The sequence below is a fragment of the Equus caballus genome, chromosome 21 (genome assembly GCF_041296265.1).
Source record: "Equus caballus isolate H_3958 breed thoroughbred chromosome 21, TB-T2T, whole genome shotgun sequence".
Lineage (NCBI taxonomy): Eukaryota > Metazoa > Chordata > Mammalia > Perissodactyla > Equidae > Equus > Equus caballus.
The window spans coordinates 14100319-14123305 of NC_091704.1; the positions used below are offsets into that span (position 1 = coordinate 14100319).

General features: G+C 39.3%; 1 protein-coding gene and 1 pseudogene across 1 annotated transcript; both read right to left on the minus strand.

The window, feature by feature from the left end:
- Positions 1-2284: 2284 nt before the first annotated feature.
- Positions 2285-7682, minus strand: OR7A188 (olfactory receptor family 7 subfamily A member 188). Its single transcript, XM_070245872.1, has 2 exons — positions 6023-7682; positions 2285-3269 (listed from the first exon to the last, which is right to left on the minus strand). Exons 1-2 carry the CDS (start codon positions 6178-6180, stop codon positions 2285-2287), a joined length of 1143 nt encoding a protein of 380 aa, XP_070101973.1. The 5' UTR covers positions 6181-7682.
- On the minus strand, positions 14142-15084 carry OR7A229P (olfactory receptor family 7 subfamily A member 229, pseudogene; annotated as a pseudogene).

Consider the following 22987-nt stretch of genomic DNA (forward strand, 5'->3'; position numbering starts at 1 on the left):
AATAGGTAACGAAGAAGTAAAACTCTCGTTGTTTGCAGACGACATGATCTTATACATAGAAAACCCCAAAGAATCCACAGAAAAACTATTAGAAATAATCAACAACTACAGCAAAGTAGCAGGGTATAAAATTAACGTGCATAAATCAGTAGCATTTCTATACACTAACAATAAACTAACAGAAAAAGAACTCAAGAACTCTATCCCATTCACAATCGCAACGAAAAGAATAAAATACCTTGGGATAAACTTAACCAAGGAAGTGAAGGATCTATACAATGAAAACTACAAGACTTTCTTGAAAGAAATAGGCGATGACATAAAGAGATGGAAAACATTCCTTGCACATGGATTGGAAGAATAAACATAGTTAAAATGTCCATACTACCTAAAGCAATATACAGGTTCAATGCTATCCCAATCAGAATCCCAAGAACATTCTTCACAGAAATTGAACAAACAATCCTAAAATTCATATGGGGCAACAAAAGACCGCGAATTGCTAAAGCAATCCTGAGCAAGAAAAACAAAGCCGGCGGAATCACAATCCCCGATTTCAAAACATACTACAAAGCTACAGTGATCAAAACAGCATGGTACTGGTACAAAAACAGGTCCACAGATCAATGGAACAGAATTGAAAGCCCAGAGATAAAACCACACATCTATGGACAGCTAATCTTCGACAAAGGAGCAGAGGGCCTACAATGGAGAAAAGAAAGTCTCTTCAACAAATGGTGCTGGGAAAACTGGACAGCCACATGCAAAAGATTGAAAATTGACCATTCTTTTTCACCACACACCAAAATAAACTCAAAATGGATCAAAGACCTAAAGATTAGGCCTGAGACAATAAGTCTTTTGGAAGAGAATATAGGCAGTACACTCTTTGACATCAGTTTCAAAAGAATCTTTTCGGACACTGTAACTCCTCAGTTGAGGGAAACAATAGAAAGAATAAACAAATGGGACTTCATCAGACTAAAGAGCTTCTTCAAGGCAAGGGAAAACAGGATTGAAACAAAAAAACAGCTCACTAATTGGGAAAAAATATTTACAAGCCACTTATCCGACAAAGGGTTAATCTCCATAATATACAAAGAACTCACACTGCTTAACAACAAAAAAACAAACAACCCGATCAAAAAATGGGCAGAGGACATGAACAGACATTTCTCAAAAGAAGATATGAATATGGCCAATAGACACATGAAAAGATGTTCATCATCGCTAATCATCAGGGAAATGCAAATCAAAACTACACTAAGATATCACCTTACCCCCGTTAGATTGGCAAAAACATCCAAAACCAAGAACGACAAATGTTGGAGAGGTTGTGGAGAAAGAGGAACCCTCATACACTGTTGGTGGGAATGCAAACTGGTACAGCCACTATGGAAAACAGTATGGAGATTTCTCAAAAAGTTAAAAATAGAAATACCCTATGACCCAGCCATCCCATTACTGGGTATCTATCCTAAGAACCTGATATCAGATATCTCAAGAGTCCGTTGCACCCCTATGTTCATCGCAGCATTATTTACAATAGCCAAGACGTGGAACCAGCCTACATGCCCAGAAACTGATGATTGGATAAAGAAGATGTGGTATATATACACAATGGAATACTACTCAGCCATAAAAAAAGACGAAATTGGCCCATTCACAACAATGTGGATGGACCTCGAGGGCATTATGTTAAGCGAAATAAGTCAGTCAGAGAAAGACGAACTCTATATGACTCCACTCATAGGTGGAAATTAGCATATTGATAAGGAGATCTGATCGGTGGTTACCAGGGAAAAGGGGGGGTGGGGGGAGGGTACGGAGGGGGAAGTGGTGTACCCACAACATGACTAACAAAAATGTACAACTGAAATCTCACAAGGTTGTAATCTATCATAACATTAATAAAAAAAATAAATAAATAAATAAATAAAAAAATAAAAAAAAAATAAAATAAAATAAAAATCATCTCGTTTGAAATAAAAAAAAAAAAAAAAAAAAGAAATCTAATTTGTCCCACAAAAGAAATGGACATTTGCAAATATTTTTCATCAAAGTTTGGGAAAAACTTGGAGAAATTAGGGAAGTAGAGAAATGGAAAACTGTCCATATATCAGACAAAGCAGAAAGCTTAATCAAGCGACTTACTTAAATTGTATAGGGAAGCTGAAATCAAAGAAATGGAAATATCAGGCAATAGATAGAAGGAACAAGTGCTATTTCCACAATCTAATCAAAGAATAGCAATTTTCTGGCTCTAATGCTTTGAGCCCTGCAATTACATAAGATTCTTCAGCCCCAGGACAATTAACCCTTTTGCAGCTGCCATCCCAAAGAATCTTTTCAGAGCCTTCTTTATCTCTTTGTTCCTCAGACTGTAGATGAAGGGGTTCAGCATGGGGGTGAGCACAGTGTACATCACTGAGGCTGTTGCACTGGAGTGTGAGCTGTGGGTAGCAGCAGAGCTGAGGTACACGCCTAAGCTTATACAATAAAATAAGGAGACAATGGAGAGGTGAGAAGCACAGGTGGAAAATGCTTTATACTTCCCCTGAGCTGATGAAATTCCACATATGGAGGAAACTATCTTACAGTATGAGTAAAGGATACCAGCCAGGGAACCACCACCCAGCAGCACTGCTGAAAAACACATCACTGTGTCGTTGAGAATGGTGTCAGAACAGCCAAGTTGGACCACTTGTTTGATTTCACAGAAAAAGTGGGGGATTTCCAAGTCTGTACAGAAAGAAAGCCATAACAGCATTAAACTCTGTAACAGGTAATTCAGGGCACTCATGATCCAGGACACCAGAAGCAGCAGTGCACAGAGAACTGGGCTCATGGTGACTGGGTAGTGCAGGGGGTAGCAGATGGCCACGAGGCGGTCATAGGCCATCACTGTCAGAAGGAAGGTGTCCAACACTACAAACAGCATGAAAAAATACATCTGGGTGATGCAGCCTTCATAGGTTATAGCTTTGCTCTGCGTCTGGATGTTCACTAGCATCTTTGGGATGGTGGTGGAGGTGAAACAGATGTCCACAAAGGACAGGTTGGAGAGGAAGAAGTACATGGGTGTGTGGAGGTGGGAGTCTGAGCTGACAGCCAAGATTATGAGCAAATTTCCAAACACAGTGATCAGGTACATGGAGAGGAAAAGCCCAAATATGAGAGGCTTCAGTTCTGCTTCCTTTGATAATCCCAGAAGGAGAAATTCTGAAATTTGTGTGTCATTTCCTGCTTCCATGTGGTGGTGGTCACAACTAGGAAAGAAAAAAATAACAGGATAAATTTCTACACATATGTTTGTGTTGATCAGATTGCCTTTAAGGGATCTCCCCGGATACATGTGATTAGGAATTCCTGTCCCATGCTCAGCCTTTACCCCAAGAGGTCACATATTCTACAGCTTTAATGTAAAATTCTTTCATGTATTTGAGGAATTTATGTTGACTACTGACAATCTTCCAGGTAAGATTATAGAATGCTAAGAAACAAAACTACCTAAAATCCAATGATGAAGAAAGAACATAAACTAGAAAAAATATATATATACATCACGTCAGATAATGACGGGTGCTATAAAAAAAAAAAGCAGGTATAAAATAGGATGAATGAAGATGCTATATTTTATTGGGAGTTCAGGAAGACCTGCAAAACAAGGTAAAATTTGACCAGAGTCCTGGTAGACAGAGCAAGAGACACTAGGTTATCTGGGGGCAGCCTGTGCCCTGTTGAGAAAAGAGTCAGTGCAAAGGCCCCAAGGATGGCACTTGTTTCAGATATTCAAGGCTCAAAAGGAAGCCAGAGTGTTGAGGGGAATGGGCAAGACGGAGAGAATGAGAGGTGGTGTCAGAGAACATTGAGAAACAAGGTGGTCTCCCTGCTGGAGCTGAAACTTCAGGACACAGGGAGTCCCTCGATCACATGTTGTACATTTGTAATTTTGTTTCAAAGGAATCCTATTGATAGAAGTGGATCTCCTCTTTATCTCCATCTGCTAGTTGACATTGTGGTATCTGTCTTTTAAGGGTCACAAGCTTAGGTATCACTGTCCAGAGAACTGCTCACACCCCCACAAAGTACACACACACACTCACACACAGCACACTATGGCCTAATGCGGCCGTGTTACTCCCTGACTCTTCTCACTTCCAGCCACAATAATTAGGAAGGGAATGATATAAGGCAAGTTGCCAACATCAAATTACCCTTGACAAATAGAAATGGCAAGTAATAGGATATATTGGAGTATATGAGGAAGCCATTTTGTGTAAACCGAATTTGGCCTGACCTTGTTTTTCCAAAAGGGCCTGACCAAGGCCATTGAGCATGCATTGTGTATCTGCTTTAGACTTTCCCTATGGCAAGAACAAAGGCCCTTGAGATAAAGGTGCAACTTCCCTCCCCCTCCCAACGTTGGCATTTCCTTAAGGATTAAGCATCTTTCCTTAGGCTAGGAACTGATTGCTGCACTCACCTGTGACCACCCAGCTCCAGACAACAGACTTGCTTCCTACTGTGCCCGCTGAGAGAGCAGACCCACTACCTGCTGTGTCCATCAAGCGCTGTGCTGACAGGGCAATCTTGTGACTATTGTGGGAGGGACATTTCGATCATATGTAAAGCATCCTCTTTGGGGGTGTATAACCACCCTGTGTACCCCTACTTCTTTGGTGCCCTTTCTTCCTTCGGGAAGAAAGGCCCCAGGCCATGGTTCTCAGATTTTAGCTCAGGATAAACTCTCCCAAATTTTCATTTATAGATTGACTATGAATTATTTTTGTTGACACCCTAAAAATGTAGAAATAGTACCCAAATTCAAGTCTGTAAGCTTCCCATGGACATGTCAACATGGAGCTCCACTTTAATATGACCATTTTGTGCTCTATATTAAAAGAAAATTTAAAAAGCCATTCAGAAAATAGAGAGAGGAAAGAAAGGGATACATGGAGAAAAATAAGACCTGGTAAGCTCAGGTAGTCCCTGAGAGATTGTGATGACGAGAAAGCTTCCTGGGGTCAGGCAGCATTTCAGCCCCAGTTATAGCCCCTTGATGCCGAGAATAACAAATAAAGCAGCAAAAAACAATGTACCTAAAAGAGAAAGGACCCTGTCATAAAACACTTCTCTGAATGATTTTACATGTAAAACTTTTGAATCAGAAAACTGAGTTTTGAACTTCAGATTTACCACATTTTAGCTGTTTGAACTTGGAGGGACAACAGTTCCATTCTAGATGTTAACATGCTCGCTCAAATAGCAGGGATACTGGTGTCCATCCTCCCATGGTGGTAAACAAATTCGGTTGATATATGTAGAAAGCTCAGCATAGTTTCCTCCTGTTACTAAATGAATGGATATCACTGGTGATGAGATTTGGCCAATGTTTTATTCTACCTGGCAAATGTCCCCATTGCTTCCCCACCTCCAGGTAGTGAAGTATAGCAAAGTAGAGTCATTAACAAATCCTTTTTTCATGTTAAATATGATTTTTTCATGTGAACACCCAACATGAGAGATGACACTATGAAACGTATGACTCAAGAACTACTGTTGCAAGGTGTTATCTAACTCCACAGCTCTTTCTAATAAATACAGAATGTGCTCAAATGCATCCCATCTTAAAAAGTTAAAAAAAATGCCTTCAGTTCACTGCACACACCTCCACACCTAATACCGTATTTTCTTACTCCCCTTACCTGCAAAACACCCTGGATATGTTCTAACTGTATTAGAGCCACTTTATGCCTCCAATTCCTTCCTCAGTCTTACCCAAGTAGACTTCCATCCCCATTCCTTATTTGTCAAAAATGACCCTTGTGTTAATGAGTCCGACAGACACTTCTCTTTTTAATACATTAAGTAAATTGATTAGACTATTTGACAAATGAACACAACAATCTCTCCACTCTGGGCTAGCCTGGTCAAGCTCTCAGGTGAGCTCAGGTAAAAGTTCTCCACTTCCATTTTCCCTGAACCGCTCCTGAAGAACCTACTGGGTTCTCAGTCTCACCTGGATAGAGTCTCTGAGAGGAAAGTGTCCATGTGGAAGCCCAAATTCCTCCCTGGATGGGTGATGATGGAGACTGAAGCTCTGTCCCCTTCTGGACAGCATTGGGAATGAAGCATTGGTCCCCTCGCTGGACTTAGGAATCCAAAAGTAACAACCATGTCCTGCTCAGCTCCAGGTGCCCACCCTGAAGGACTGCAGCAGAGGAGATATCTACCACCCTCTATGTCTGCTCATTAGGTGCTGTTTCCGTTGTTGCTCCCACCTCTGAGCACATCATTTCCCCTTGAGACTGGTCTGGAAAGAAAGAAAATTTTTCTGCTGATACTCTGTTCCCAGAAGACCAGGTGAGAAATGAGGTGAATGCATTGGCATTACTCCTTCTGATGAACTCAACTGTCTTCCAGAGTTTTAACCTCCTTTCACCTTACGCTAACTTTGAGTTAACATTTTTTCCAATTTTGCAAGTGAGGACCCTGTCTTGACTAAGTCCCACGGACCTCCCAAGTATTGACTTGTGGCAGGAACATCTCCTGATATTTCCAGAAAATTGGTATTCCCCTCTTCAACCACGGAGAGAGGCGTGTTTCTTTGCTACAAAACCACAGGAACTATAATCCTTGGCTTCATGAAGCTTGTGACAAATCAACTAGAAGATCCATGCTTGTAACTCTACTTAAGAGTTCTCATTTATTTCTTCTCTTTAAAAATGTTTGTAGATTTTAAAACATATTTAGATATTTTTATACACCATGAACTGAGCTCAGAATCTTATATGGATTGTCTGGTTTAATTTTTACAAAAGTCCATTGTATGTGATCAGTACTTTCATGAACCTCAGTTTACATCTGCAGAAATGGGACTCAGTAGGATTATGTGATCTGTCCAAAGTTATGAACTGAGTAGAGGATAAGCTTTGATTGGAACTCCCTCAAGATATTTCCACTTCTCATACTTGATGTCCGTGGGTCTCATATGGGGCGATTTTGCCTCCAGGGAACATGTAGCAATGTCTGAAGAAATTTTTGGTTGTCACAACCAACGTGGGAGGTGCTACTGCCTCCTAGTGGGTTGAGGCCAGGGATGCTGCTACACATGCTACTATGCACAGGACAGCCCATCAAAAATAATTATCCAGCACAGATGTCAACAGTGGGAGGAGGGAAAGTTCTAGACCAGAACTTCTCCAGCATCAGTGTGTGCAGGAGTCACTTGGGGATCATCTTCATGAGCAGATTCTGAATCTGCAGGTGTAAGACGGGCCCAGAGAGTCTGAATCTGCAACTCGCTCTTAGGTGGATGCTGCAGATCCCGGTCTGTGGACTTTTCTTTGAGTGTCAGGGCTGTGGTCCAGTGTCAGAGTGAGATGTAGGTATTATGAGGCCTTCTCCACCAAGACTCCTCCACCCAGCTCAGGTCTCACCTTAGGTCGTCAAATGATGGACTCAGTAGCCCAACTTCTGCACGCTCGAGTTTACATGTGATCCTTGAGTATTTACCTCATAACAGGAAATGACTCCTTAGGCCTTTGATTCCTTATCTATAAATAGGGAATTCCACCTATGCTATGGATTTAGTGTGCAAAGCTGGTAATAATTTAGAACTAATAGGAAATTACCTGGCCCACAGCAGATGCTCAATCTACAGCTGTCATTGTGACTATGTCCCAGTTCTGTGTTTACTAAGCTCATTGTGACGCCAAAGAATCTCTAGGGACAGGAAGTGAGCCCAGCATTTGCCCTACTCCTGGGAGACAGCGAGTTGTGGTCTTGAAGGGGGATCTTCTTCCAGGGCCCCGCCCACAGAGAAGAGTGCTTGAGAGGCCACCATTCTATGCCCTGTTGTACTCAGGGGCATCATCCTTGAGCCCCCCTACAGGCTTCAAACGGCCACAGTAAGAATTTTAGACTCTTCAAGATGCTTTATTATGTTGCTATGTTCCACTTGGGAATATCTGAAAAGCAGCTGTTTCTTGGTGAATCAAATTATTCCACCAACTCTTTGTATCTTCCTGTTGCAAGTCTATAGCATAAAATTAATAAATGTTTGTTGTCCAAAAAAAGTGTTAAATATTTGTGTGCCTGTCTGCCCTATATAGAATTTAATTTATTTTTCACGATAATTTATTCACTTCTCCATTCTCACAGGTAGGTGTACCTGCCCACCCACTGCCTTTTAGACTACAAATAAAATTTCCCCAGCTTTACTGAGATGTAATTGACATATAACATTTTATGATTTTTTTTTTTAAGGATTGGCACCTGGGCTAACAACTGTTGCCAATCTTTTTTTTTTCTTCTGCTTTATCTCCCCAAACCCCCCCTGTACACAGTTGTATATCTTAGTTGCATGTCCTTCTAGTTGTGGGATGTGGGACAACGTGGCCTGACGAGCAGTGCCATGTCCGTGCCCAGGATCTGAACCCTGGGCCGCCGCAGTGGAGTGCGTGAACTTAACCACTCGGCCACGGAGCCAGTCCCCAACATTTTATAATTTTAAAGTACACATTACAGTTTGATATACACATATATTGCATAATTATTACCCCAATAAGATTAATTAATATATCCAGCAGTTTATATAATTACATTTTTTTGTACTGAGAACATTTAAGATATACTTGCTTAGCAATTTTCAAGTATATAACACAGTATTGTTAACTATAGTCACTGTGCTTCACATTAGATCTACAGAACTTACACATTTTATAACTGGAAGTTTGTACCCTTTGACCAACATGTCCACATTCCCCTCAGGCCGCTGTCGTAGGTGACCATCTATTTACTCTTTGGTTCTATGAGTTTGGCATTTTTAGACACCACATATAAAAGAGATCATAAAGTTTTGTCTTTCTCTCTCTGACTTATTTATTATAATGCCCTCAAAGTCTACCCATGTTGTTGCAAAAGAAATGAGTTTCTTCTTCTTTATTGCTGAATAATCTTATATATATGTGATAAGATAATAATCTTTTATATATATATATCCCATTTTCTTTGTCCACTTGATGGTGGAGACTTAGGCTGTTTCCATGTCTTGGCCATTGTAAATAATGTTGCAATGAACATGGAGTGGGAGCAGATATTTCTTCGAGATAGTGATTTTCTTTCCTTTGCATGTATATCCAGAAGTGAGATTGCTGGATTATATGCAGCTCTATCTTTGATTTTTTGAGGATATTCCATACTGTCTTCCATAGTGGCTGTACAAATTTGCATTCCTATCAACAGTGTACCAGTGTTCTCTTTTCTACACATCTTCACAGGATTTACCTTTTGTCTTTTGTTTGTTTGTTTGCTTTTGATTTTTGCTGAGGAAGATTGTCCCTGAGCTAATATCTGTGCCAGTCTTCTTCTATTTTGTCTGTGGGTTGCCACCATAGCATGACTGCTGTGTGGTGCTAGGTCCACACCAGGGACCCAAACACGTAAACCTGGGCCACCGAAGCAGAGCACATCGAACATAACCACCAGGCCACAGGGCTGGCCCGATCTTTTGACATTTTGATAACTGAATTCCTAACAGGTGTGAGAGGTATCTCGTTGTGGTCTTGATTTGCATCTCCCTGATGAGAAGTGAGGTTGAACACCTTTTCCCATATCTGTTGGTTATTTGTTTATCTTCTTTCAGAAAATTTCTAAGTCCTCTGCCCATTTTCATTCAGATTATTGATTTTTTTAAAAGATTTTATTTTTTTCCTTTTTCTCCCCAAAGCCCCCGGTACATAGTTGTATATTCTTCGTTGTGGGTCCTTCTAGTTGTGGCATGTGGGACGCTGCCTCAGCGTGGTTTGATGAGCAGTGCCATGTCTGCACCCAGGATTCGAACCAACGAAACACTGGGCCACCTGCAGCGGAGCACGCGAACTTAACCACTCGGCCATGGGACCAGCCCCTGATTTTTTTCTTTCTTTTTTTTTTTTGGTCATTGACTTGTATGAGTTCCTTATGTATTTTGGATGGTAACCACTAATCAGTTATATGGTGTCCATATATTTTCTCCCATTCTTTAGGTTGCATTTTTATATTGTTGAAGGCTTTTTTACTGTGCAGAAGCTTTCTGGCATGAGATAGTCTCTCTTGTTTATTTTTCCCTTTGTTGCCTGTGCTTTTGGTATCATATCCAAAAAATCATTGCCAAGACCAATGGCAAGAGGCTATTTCCTTGTGTAGTTTTCTAGGTGTTTTACTGTTTCAGGTCTTACATTTAAGTCATTAATCCATTTCAAGTTTATTTTGTAAGTGGTGTAAGTTAGGGGAACTATTTAATTCTTTTGCAAGTGAATATCCAGTTTTCCCTGCACCATTATTAAAGAGACTATCATTTCCTCATTGAGTATTCTAGGCTCCCTCATCAAATATTAATTGACCATAAATGCAGGGGATTCTTCATGGGCTCCTAATTCTGTTCCATTAGTCTATGTGTCTGCTTGTATGCCACTACCACATGGTTTTGATTACTACAGCTTTGTAATATAGTTTGAAATAAGAAAGTGTCATGTCTCCATCTTTGTTCTTAATTCTCAGGATTTCTTTGGCTGTTCAAGTTTTTAATGATTCCATATAAAATATAGAATTGATTTTTTATTTCTGTGAAAAGTGCCATTGCAATTTTGATAGAGATTTGTGTTGAATCTATAGATGTCTTTGAGAAACATGGATGTTTTAACAAAATTAATTCTTCTGATCCATAAGCATATGACGTTGCTTCATTTATTTGTGTCTTCAATTTATTTCATGCACATCTTAAACTATTCAGTGTACAGATATTTCACTTTCTTGGTTAAATTTATTCCTAAATATTTTTTTCTTTTCAAAGCTCTGAACTACAATAAAAGAGGCAGCAGAAACTGTGAAGAGTCAAAAAACCAAAGATGGCCACAGAGGAAAGTGTAGGAAGCATTTTTCCTACGTCACATCTTTTAGTCCAGAGAAGTTTGGTTTCAAAAGAGTTCCCCATAGTGAGATGTTAACCCATGAATAAAAGGAGAACAAGAAGACCCCAGTAGTCCTCATCACTGCCTTGGTCATCTGCAGTTTTTGAGACCAAAGACCCCCACAGTCTTTGCCAAAACTGAGCCCAGCTCAAGGAGTTGCCCACAGATCCCACTGCTGTATCTCCTGCCCAAGGCTGAAACTGTCACTTTGGTGAGACCTCTGCCTGAGGCCCAAGTCACTGCTGCAACCCACTGTCCAGCATCAGGACCCACAGTGCTTCTCCATCTACGAGGACCAGAGGTGCTGCTGCACTGCCCTCTGCCCTGGGCTTTAAGTCAGGGGTTTAACCCACCATCACCAGTGTTGATCCTGCTCTGTGCCTTCCCCCCTGGGTCCTGAGTCAGAGCTTTGACCCTCTCACCAGCACGATCTGCTGCAACTCTGTGCCCCACTTCTGGGTCCTAAGTTATGGCTTTGACTCTCCATCATCAGGAGTGTGCTGTTGCTGCTCTCTGCCCCTTATCCTGGGTCCTGAGTCAGGGAATTGAACAAAGAGTTAGAAATCATGATAAAACCCAAACAGAAATTAAGGAGCTGAAGAATACAACAATTGAAATTTTAAAAATAGAATAGAGAGCTTCAACAACCAGCTTGATCAATCAGAATAAAGAATCTTTGAACTTGAAGGCAAATCTCTTGAAATTATCCTGTCAGAGGAAAAAAAATGATAATGAGAGTAAAGAAAACCTGTGTGAGTTGTGGGTTACCAATAAGAAAAACAATAATTGCATTATGGAAGTCCCAGAAGGAGAAGAGAAAGAGAAACAGGCAGAAAATTTATTTAAAGAAATGATAGCTGAAAATCCCAAATCTGGGAAGAGATATGGACATCTAGGTACAGGAAACTCAAAAATACCTGGACAGATTCAACCCATTTCCGATGTGTGTGGATATTCCCCAAAGAGCCAACCAATTCTCCAACACCAGCTGGGTGTTCTATAATTCAACTCAGTTCTGACACTGTCCACCTGGAGATAGTTTGAGATTCCATAGGATAAGAGCTCAGTCCCACAGACTGCTCCCAACTTCAGATGCCAATCTCAAGTCCAGGTTGTTACCTGTGCTCCTGACCAATTGGCTATAATTCAAAGGTTCCCTTGACCCCTCCTTGAACTCAATTAATTTGTTAGAGTGGCTCACAGATCTCAGAGAAACATTTTACTTACTAGATTACCAGATTATTATAACAGGATATAACTCAGGAACAGCCTGATGGAAGAGATGCATACAGCAAGGCACGAGGAAAGGATGTGGGGCTTCCATGCCCTTTCTAGTGCACCCCTCGACTAAACCCCCATGTGCTCACCAATCTGGAAGGTCTCTGAACACCTTTGTAGGGGAGCATAATTTGCCACCTCAAGATGTGTCTCCTTGGCATGAAGATTATTTGGGGCTGGTTACTTTTTTTTTTTTTGCTGAGAAAGATTAGCCCTGAGCTAACATATGTGCCAATCTTCCTCTACTTTACAAGTGGTGTAGGTTCACATCCAGGATCTGAACCCATGAACCTGGGCCACCAAAGTGTAGCGTGCTAAACTTAACCACCAGGCCATGAGGCTGGGGGCTGATTACTTTTAAGAAACTGCAGACATGAGAGAAGCTCTGAAAACCAAATAGAAGTTACCCTCTGTAAGAGGCATTTACATTTGTAAGGGAAATCTCCATTTGTAAAGGTGTCTCCCTCTCTGTACCGGAAAGAGAGGAATAACCTTATCTCTAGAAACTCTTATCAAAAGAAGACAAGGACTTAAATCTGCATAATCACCTTACTCTTGTTTACTGTGCTTTTCTGGTAATCTCCCATAACTGACTCCCCCACCCCCAACATCCTGCTTTGTCTTTAGCTGAAAATGGTATTTAATGGTGGCAGCTTTGGCCATTCTGTGAGTTACTCAGCTTTCCTGGGTTTCTCCCAGATACACATGTTATTAAACTTTGATTTTTCTCCTGTTTTTCTCCTGTTATTCTGTCTCATGTTAATTTAATTCTTAGACCAGCCAGAAGGACCCAGAGGGTAGAGGAATTATCTTCCTCACCTACACCTTCCTCATGGGTTTTCATGAAAGTTTTATCACACAGGCATGATTGATTAAATCATTGGCCATTGGTGATTGAATTTAATCTCTAGCCCCTCCCTCATCCCAGGAGATTAGGGGATGGAACTTAAATTTTAACCCTCTAACCACATGGTGGTTCTTCTGGCAACCAGCCTCTATCTTTATGTGCAGTCCAAAGATCACCTCACTAACATAACAAAAGACACTGTTATGGCTCTCACCACTAAGGAGATTCCAAGAACTTTAGGAGCTCTATTCCAGAAATAGGATGAAGACCAAATATATATATTTCTGATTATAAATCACAATGTCACATTTATAAACAGAGTACTGGGTGGAACCCTGATTGGAATTCCGTCAGGTTGCTTCCAGTTCTCAAACTCTGGCACAGTGGTTCTCAATCAGATGATTTTGCCCCTGGGGATATTTAACAATATCTGAAGGGAAACTGCTCAACTCTTCTAATCCACAGGACGATATCCAGTACAAATATTTATATAGGACCAAATGTCAACAGTGAGAAGGTGAGAAAACCTATTCTAGACCATCACTTCTCCAAATTACGTGCATACAAACCAATAAAGTTTATAATTCAAATGCAAATTCATCATGTTTCCAGTGGGCCCAAAAGCTCTGTATTTCTTACAAGCTCCCAGGTGGTGTTGATGCCGTGGGTCCTGGTCTGTGGACCACAATTTGAATAATGTAGGGGGGGAAGACACTTCCTCTACCCTCTGGGTCCTTCTGGCTGGGCAACAAATTAAATTCACATGAGACAGAATAAAAGGAGAAAATTAAATAAGTTTTATAACATGTATACGTGGGAGAGACCCAGAAACTGAGCAACTCGCCAAAATGGTGGAGGATCTTACCATGGGAAAACTATCTATATATCAAATTGAACAAAAGTTTAATAAAGTGAATTACTTAAATTTTATAAAGAAGTTTAATCAAAGAAATGGACACTCATGGAAAAAATAGGAAGAGCAAGTTTTACTTTCACCATCTGATCAAAGAAAATCAATTTCTGGCTCCAAAGCTTTTAACCCTGCAATCAAGGGCACTTCTTCAGACAAGGACAATTATTTCTTTTATAGCTTCCATCCCAAAGAATGATTTCAGAGCCCTCCTTATATCTTCATTTCTCAGACCATAGATGAAGGGGTTTGCCATGGAGTGACAACAGTGTACATCACTGAGGCTGTGGCACTTGATTGTGAGCTGTGGGTAGCATCAGACCTGAGGTACACTCCTAGGCTCGTACAATGAAACAAGGAGACAACTGAGAGGTGAGATGCACAGGTGGAAAATGCTTTCTACTTCCCCTGAGCTGATGAGAGTCCACATGTGAAGGAAACTGAGTATGAGGAAAGGCTGCCAGCAAGGGCCCACCAGCCAGCAGCGCAGCTGCAACACACATCACCATGTTATTGAGAAAGGCGTCAGAACAGGCAATTTGGAACATCTGATTGTGTTCAAAGAAAAATTGGGGAATTTCTAAGTCTCTGCAGAAGAACAATTGTAACACCATTAAGCTTTGTAACAAAGAATAAATGGTACTCATGAAACAGGACACCAGAACAGCTGTGTACAGAGCTGGAGTTCATAATCACCATGTAGTTCAGGGGGTGGCAGATGGCCACAAAGTAGTCGTAGGCCTTTACATTCAGGAAAAAGTCATCTAATCCTGCAAAGAAAATGTAAAAATACATCTGGGTGATTCAGCCTTCATAGGTTATGCCTTTTCTCTGGGTCTGCATGTTCAGCAGCATCTTTGGTATGGTGGTAGAGGTAAAACAGATGTCCAAAAAGGACAGGTTGGAGAGGAAGAAGTACGTGGGTATGTGGATGTGGGAGTCAAAGATGGAAGCCAGGGTGATGAGCAGGTTTCCAAACCCAGTGATCAGGTACACAGTGAGGAAAAGTACAATATGAGGGGCTGTAATTCTGGTTCCTCTGAAAGTCCCAGAAGAAAGAATTCTGAAAAACATATATCATTCCCTGGTTCCATGTGCAGGAGGTGACTACCAGAAATAGAAAAAATAAATGACTAATTTTCATACAAGCAAGTGTTAGTAACCTACCACAAATGCCATATGTAGAAATATATTTTAGAATCAAGAAATTAATTTCAGTATTTTATGTATGGTCTGGTTTTCATTAGGGCATCACTAGTGCTATTTCTCATTAGGAATTCCTTTCCCACTGGCAACTTGTTCCTCAAGCATAATTTATACTACTGTTTTACTAAATATCTTGCATGTATTTGAAGAATATATTTGGAATATAGACCATTTTCCAAGAACTTTCCAGAGAAAAAAATGCTGAAAGACTGAAGTCCCTAATCTAATGATGGAGAAAGAATATAATCAAGTAAAAATAATAATATAATGTGTGATGGTGACAGATACTATGATGAAAGGAAAACATATAGAAAGGAGAGAGTGGTTAGGGGATGTTACCTTTTATTGGTAATTCAGGCAAGAGCTGCAAATAAGGTACATTTTAACAGACACCTTAAAGAAGAGTGAGTGGGGACACAAGTTCATCTGTGGAAGTATGTCCTGGCAGAAGGAATAGCCAGTGCAAAGTCTTTGAGAGAAACGATTGTTTTAGAGAATCAAATTTCAAAATGAGCCAGCATGTTGAGGAAAATGAGCAAGTGGAAGAGTGATGAGATGCTTTCAGAAGATGATGAGGAACAAGGTGGCCTCCCTGTTGATGTTAAAACTTCAAGACACAGGGAGTCCCTTGTCTGCACTATGTAAACCTTGCACTTTATTAATCTTGTTGGAAAAGTGTTCCACAAAGTGAAAAAAATCCCATCTTTAGTACCTTCTCTTGATTATGTTCCCTGTGTAATGAGTCACCTTGGAATACATGAGTCCAGGTACCCCAGCTCTGAGGACTCCTCTCAGTTCACAAGGCTCATACACACAAGTAGAGCATGGTCTCCTCGTCTGTGCTATTTCTATGTCCTTCTCACTCTCTTCCTCAGTATTTAGGCTATGAGTGGATACAACTCAAGTTGTTCACATCAAATATACATCCCCTAAGGAATTTAGAAATTGTACCCAGATATTCCTATTAAAAGCCTCTTGTGGACAAATAGACCTGGGGCCCCATAATGAAATGTCCAATTTCTGCCCTGTATTTAAAGGAACAATCTGTTGAAGAAACTAGAGGGAGAGAGAAGAATGAGATAAACGTGAATAAGAAAAAGATCTAAAAGTTCAGTTGGTCCCTAAGAGTCTTTGAGGGGAAAAAACCAAACTTCATTGGTTTCTGACAGCTTTCCAACCCCAATTACATTCCTTTGATGCCCAGCAAAATCAAAAAAGGAGAAAAAATAAATGTGTTCAAATGACACAAGTAATGATAAATTTATGGTGTGAAATACCTTACAGATTGAATATCTCAAGTGAAAATGGACCAAAGAAAATAAACCAATAATTCACAAAAGGAGATACTGTACAAAATACAACAAAAGTTGGGGAATTTTTATCAAGTAGTGGAAGACATTTTCCCTGTGCCTAGTGTATGTTTATTGACCAGTTGGATTTTTATATGGTTGAATAGAAAATGAGGCAAGCCCTTTTCTCTCTTCTCTTATGTGGCAGGTTTTCTTTTTGTCTTGTACGTGGTTTGATCTGTTTCTTGACAAGTCCAATGTGCACACTCTAGTCCTGGTTACAATCATCATCCAACCTACAAAGTCCTCCCCAGAATATGCTCTATAAAATCCTGCACTCACCATGACAATTCCATCCTTTGACACTGAATCACTTCTTCGTATGATTTATCCCTGGGCACATTATATCATACACAGATTTATTTTGTTGTACTCTGACTTAAGCAATATAATGTAAGATCCAAACAAGAAGGGCTTCACCAGTTTTATTCACCTTTGTATTTTCAAAAATGTATGTGAATATGCGTGCACCTATGTAGGAATAAATTTAAGTAAATATGAAGCTATGAAATAAAAAGAATGACTGAGAGAATGAAACTAGGTTAAATAGAGTGGTTCCAAAGCAACGTATTAAACAAAATGAAATGGAGTGTTAAAAACTAACAGAAACATGATATGAAACAGCAATAATCTAATAATATCAACATGGATTAATAATTAAATTGTCCAAGACATAGACATAAAAGAATATAATACATAATGTTCCTGGAAATTATGGCACATAGCAGAGGCTCAGTTATTATTTGCTGAATGGATTAGGAATTAGGTCTCAGTATATGAGTACCTTTCATGTATAGTAAGGTTGTATTTCAATATATTAATAAATACTGGATTGTTGAATAAATTTGGCAAAATGGATATTGACCAGGAAGAAAATTAAGTTGATCTCCCCTCAGTCATATTACAAAAAATCAGAGGGATTACCCACTCATCATAAGAGTAAGCAGCACTTTTGGGGTGAACTTCTAGAAAACTACATGTTAAAATCTATGGGTGGGCTAAATCATCTTAATAAGGCAAGAAACTCAGAAGTATGAAGATAGAAATATTTGACTAAAATAATGTAAAATATTTTTATGACCAAAACATCCCCCAATGTCAGTCGAGAAATAAAAATTTTTAAAAATCATTTGACAGGCTGATAACTGTAGAATAACATATATATAATATATCAGCATATAAAATTAATAGGCAAGTCAAAATGGTGATCAAATATATGAATCTTAAAGTCATGTCAGCATTCTGGTGGAATGAGTTGTTCCCTTTGTCTCTCCCCTCTAAGTTACAACTAAATGTACATTCATTAACCAGCAGAAGATTCCCTGCACAGCACAACAGGAAATCTGAGAGATCCACACAGCCAAGCATGTGAAGGTGAGTGGACTGAGTCCCTGGGAGGCAATGGAACTAGATGAGTGCATCCCTCCACTCCCAGGCAGCAGTGAGCCAGGCCACAGATCCTTACACAGTGGCTAGCACAACTGTAAGAGGAGGTGGGGAAGATCCAAGTCTACCTAAACATTTTCAGAGTGGTAGCCTGGCCCATGGGAGTGCCCAACATACCCCATTGGCCCTGCCTGTGGGAACACTGCCCCCAAAGTAGTGGCAGCTCAGCTACCACAAAGGCACCCACCTGCCAAGTGCAGTGTAGGCAAGAAGGTGCCTCTCCTGCTCAGAAGGTAACCCACTTGCAGAGCACAGCAGCCCAAAGAAACCACTGAATGGTGGCTCAGGCCCCGCATAGGATCCCCTCCTGCCTACTGCAGGAGTTCAGCCAGTACCCAGCCAATCACATTGGCCTTACCCACCACTCACCTACCAAGCACAGAGGCCCCACCTACAATGCCTGACCAGCCTGCCCAGTGCAGACACCCTGCCCATGTGAGCACAAAGTGAAGAGTGGCTGTGGCTGGCACATACAAATGCAGAGCATCTCTACCCTCACAATGTCCAGCAGAAAGGGCAGGATCAGAAAACACAGCGCTTGCTCCCCCCAAGTGGTGGCAGGTAGAATCTGTGACCTGAAACTACCACAAATGCACCACAAAAGGATAAATTCATCAAACACCATGAAGAACCACAGTAACACTTCAGAGCAGAAGGCAAATGACGAGTCTCCAGAAGCCAGTCCTGAAGTCACAGAAATTTACAGTCTAAATGACAGAGAATTCAAAACAGCTGTGATAAAGAAACCAAATGAGTTACAAGAAAGCTCAGAAAGACAGTTCAATGAGCTCAGGAGTGAAATTAATGAGCAGAAGGAATGCATCACTGAAGTGATTAAAGCTATAAAAAAACAACCAAACAAATTCTGGATATGAAGAACACAATTAATGAGATAAAAAATTATCTAGAAACCATAAAAAATAGAGCAGATGTTATGGAGGACAGAATTGGTGAATTAGAGGACAGAAATATAGAAATGCTTCAGGAAAAGGAGAGAGAGCTAAGATTTTTTTTAAATGAAGAAATTCTTTGAGAAATATCTGACTTAATAAGGAAAAGCAACCCAAGAATTATTAGTATTCTAGAGGGAGAATAGAGGGAGAAAGGAGGAGAGAGCTTGTTCAAAGAAATAATAGCTGAGAACTTCCACAACCTGGGAAAGAACTGGACTTACAAGTGCATGAAGCCAATAGAAGTCCTAATTACATCACTGTAAATAGACCTCCTCCAAAGTATATAACATTAAAACTAGCAAAAGTCAATGAGAAATAAAATGTACTAAGGGCAGCCATGCAGAAGAAAATAAACTAGAAAGGAACCCCCATCAGGCTTTCAGCGCTTTTCTCAGCAGAAACTTTACTGGCTAGGAGAGAGTGGAATGATGTATTCAAAATACTAAAAGACAAAAACTATCAGCCAAGAATACTCTATCCAGTGAAACCATCCTTCAGATATGATAGAGAAATAAAATCTTGCCCAGGTGAACAAAAGCTGAAGGAGTTCATCACCACTAAATCTGTCTTACAAGAAATGAGAAAGGGAGCTCTCCCACTTAAACAAAAAGGCAAAGGTTTACAAAGCACTGAACAAGGAAATAAACAGACAGAAAATTGCAGCTGTCCATCAGAACAGGTTACCAAACAATTGTAACACAAAAGATAAAGGGAAGGAAAGCATCAAAAATAATTATAAACACTTCAATTGAGTCACAAACTCACAACACAAAAAGGAATAATTTGTGAGAATAACTCAAAAAGGGAAGAGGAAAAGGGTAGAAACTACTTAGGCTAACAGAGATCAGAGGCTATCAGAAAATGGACTATCTCATCTATGAGTTCTTTATACAAGCCTCATGGTAACCACTAAACAAAAACTCAAAACAGAGCCACAATTCATAAGTAAAGAGAAAACTAAGAAAACCATCACAGAAAACCCCCAAACTGAAATAGCAATCAGAAATACAAGAGGAAAGAAACAACAGAAATATATCACAACCAGAAAAAAAGAGATAAAATGGTAATATTAAGGCCTCATATATCAATAATCACTCTAAATGGATTGAATTCTCCACTCAAAAGATGAAGAATGAACAAAGGATTTAAAAACAAGACCCAACAATATGCTGCCCGCAGGAAATACATCTCAGCTCTAAAGACAAACATGAGTTAGGAGTGAAAGGATGGAAGATGATACTCCAAGCAAATGGCAAGTAAAAGAAAGCAGGTGTTGCCATACTTATATCAGGCAAAGCCGATTTAAGATAAAAAATACAATGAAAAAAGAGGGGCAGTGTACAATGATAAAAGAGACATTCCCCCAAGAGAATATAACCCTTATGAATATATATGCACCTAACACAGGAGCACCAAAGTATATACAGCAACTACTAACAGACCATAGGGAGAAATTGACAACAACACAGTAATAGTAGGGGACCACCCACTTACGCCAATGGGGAGATTATCCAGACAGAAAGTCAACAAGGAAACAGTGGCCTTAAATGAAACACTAGACTAGATGGACTTAATAGATACATATATATTCCATCCAAAAACAGCAGAACACACATTCTTCTCAATTCTTCACATAGAACATTCTCAAAGATAGGCCATATGTTGGGAAACAAGGCAAAATTCAATGAATTTAATAAGACTGAAATCATATCAAGCATCATTACCAAACAGAATACTATGAAACTAGAAATCAGCTACAATCAAAAAGCTGGGAAAGGCACAAATGTGTGGAGATTAAACAAGACAATATTGAACAAGCATTTGATCAAGGAAAAATCAAAGGAGAAATCAAAAAATACCTGGACATAAGTGATAATGAAAATGCAACATACCAACTCTCACAGAATGCAAAACTGGTACCAAGAGGGAAATTTATAACAATACAGGCCCACCTCACCAAACAAGAAAAGTCTCAAATAAACAACCTTAAACAGCATCTAAAAGAACTAGAAAAAGAAGAACAAATGAAGTCAAAAGTTGACAGAATGAAGGAAATAATAAAAGAGCAGAAGAACAAAGCCCAAAACCAGTAGAAGGAAGGAAATCATAAAAATCAGAGCAGAAATAAATGAAATAGAGACTAAAATAACAACAGAAAAAATCAATTAAACCAAGACCAAGTTATTTGAAAAGATAAACAAAATTAACAAACCTATAGTTAGACTCACTAAGAAAGAAAAGAGAAAAGACTCAAATAAATAAAATCAGAAATGAAAGAGGAGAAATTAAAACATACACCTCAGAAATACAAAAGAATATAAGAGAATACTATGAAAAGCTATACACCAACAAATTGGATTATCTAGAAGAAATGGGTAAATTCTCAGAATCATGAAACCTTCCAAGACTGAATCAAGAAGTAATAGAGAATTTTAAAAGACCAGTTACCAGTAAGGAGATCAAAACAGTAATCAAAAACCTCCCAAAAAATAAAAGTCCAGGACCAGACAGCTTCTCTGGTAAATTCTACCAAACATTCAAAGAAGACTTAATGCCCATCCTTGTCAAACTTTTCCAAAAAATTGAAGAAGAAAGGAAGCTTCCTAACTCATTCTCTGGAGCCAACATTATCTTGATACCAAAACCAGACAAGGACAAAAAACACACAAAAGTTACAGGCCAATATGACTGATGAATATCAATGCAAAACTCCACAAAAAAATACTAGCAAATCGAATACAATAATACATTAAAAAGATGATACACCACGATCACGTGGGATTTATTCCAGGGATGCAGGGAAGGTTCCACAACTGCAAATCAATCAATGTGATGCACCACATTAACAAAATGAAGAATAAAAATCACATGATATTCTCAATAGATGCAGAGAAGGCATTTGACAAGATACAGCATCCATTTATGATAAAAATTCTGAATAAAATGGGTATAGAAGGAAAGTACCTCAACATAAAAAAGGCCATATATGACAAACCCACAGGTAATATCATTCTCAGTGGAGAAAAACTGAAAGCTATCCCTCTAAGTACAGGAACCACACAAGGATGCCCACTTTCACCACTCTTATTTAACATAGTATTGGAAGTCTTAGCCAGAGCAATCAGACAAGAAATAAAAGGGATCCAAATTGGAAAGGAAGAAGGGAAACTGTCACTATTTGCAGATGACGTGACTTTATATATAGAAAACACTAAAGAACCCAGCAAAAACTTTTAGAAATAATAATGAATGTAGTAAAGTTGCAAGATACAAAATCAATGTACAAAAATCAGTTTCATTTCTATACACTAACAATGAAGTAGCAAAAAGAGAAATTAAGAATACACTTCCATTTACAATTGTAACAAAAACAATAAAATATCTAGGAATAAACTTAACCAAATAAATGAAGGACCTGTTCACTGAAAACTATAAGATTGTAGAAAGAAATTGAAGACACAGGAAATGGAAAGATATTCCATGCTCTTGGATTGGAAGAATTAACATCGTTAAAATGTCCATCTTTCCTAAAGCAACCTATAGATTCAATGCAATCCCTATCAAAGTTCCAACAACGTTTTCACAGAAACAGAGCAAAGAAACCTAAAATTTACATGGAACCACAAAGACCCCGAATAGCCAAAGGAATCCTGAGAAAAAAGAACAAAGCTGGAGGTATCACACTCTCTGATTTCAAAATATACTACAAAGCTATGATAACCAGAACAGCATGGTACTGGCACAAAAACAGACACACTGATCAATGGAACAGAATTGAGAGCCCAGAAATAAACCCACACATTTATGGATACCTAATTTTTGACATGGAGCCAAGAATATGCAATGGAAAAAGGAAAGTGTCTTCAACAAATAATGTTTGGAAAACTGGACAGCCACATGCAAAAGAATGAAACTAGACCGTTATCTTACACCATACACAAAAATTAACTCAAAATGGATTAAAGACTTGAATTTAAGACCTGAAAACATCAATCTTCTGGAAGAAAACACAGGCAGTATGCTCTTTGACATCAGTCTTAGCA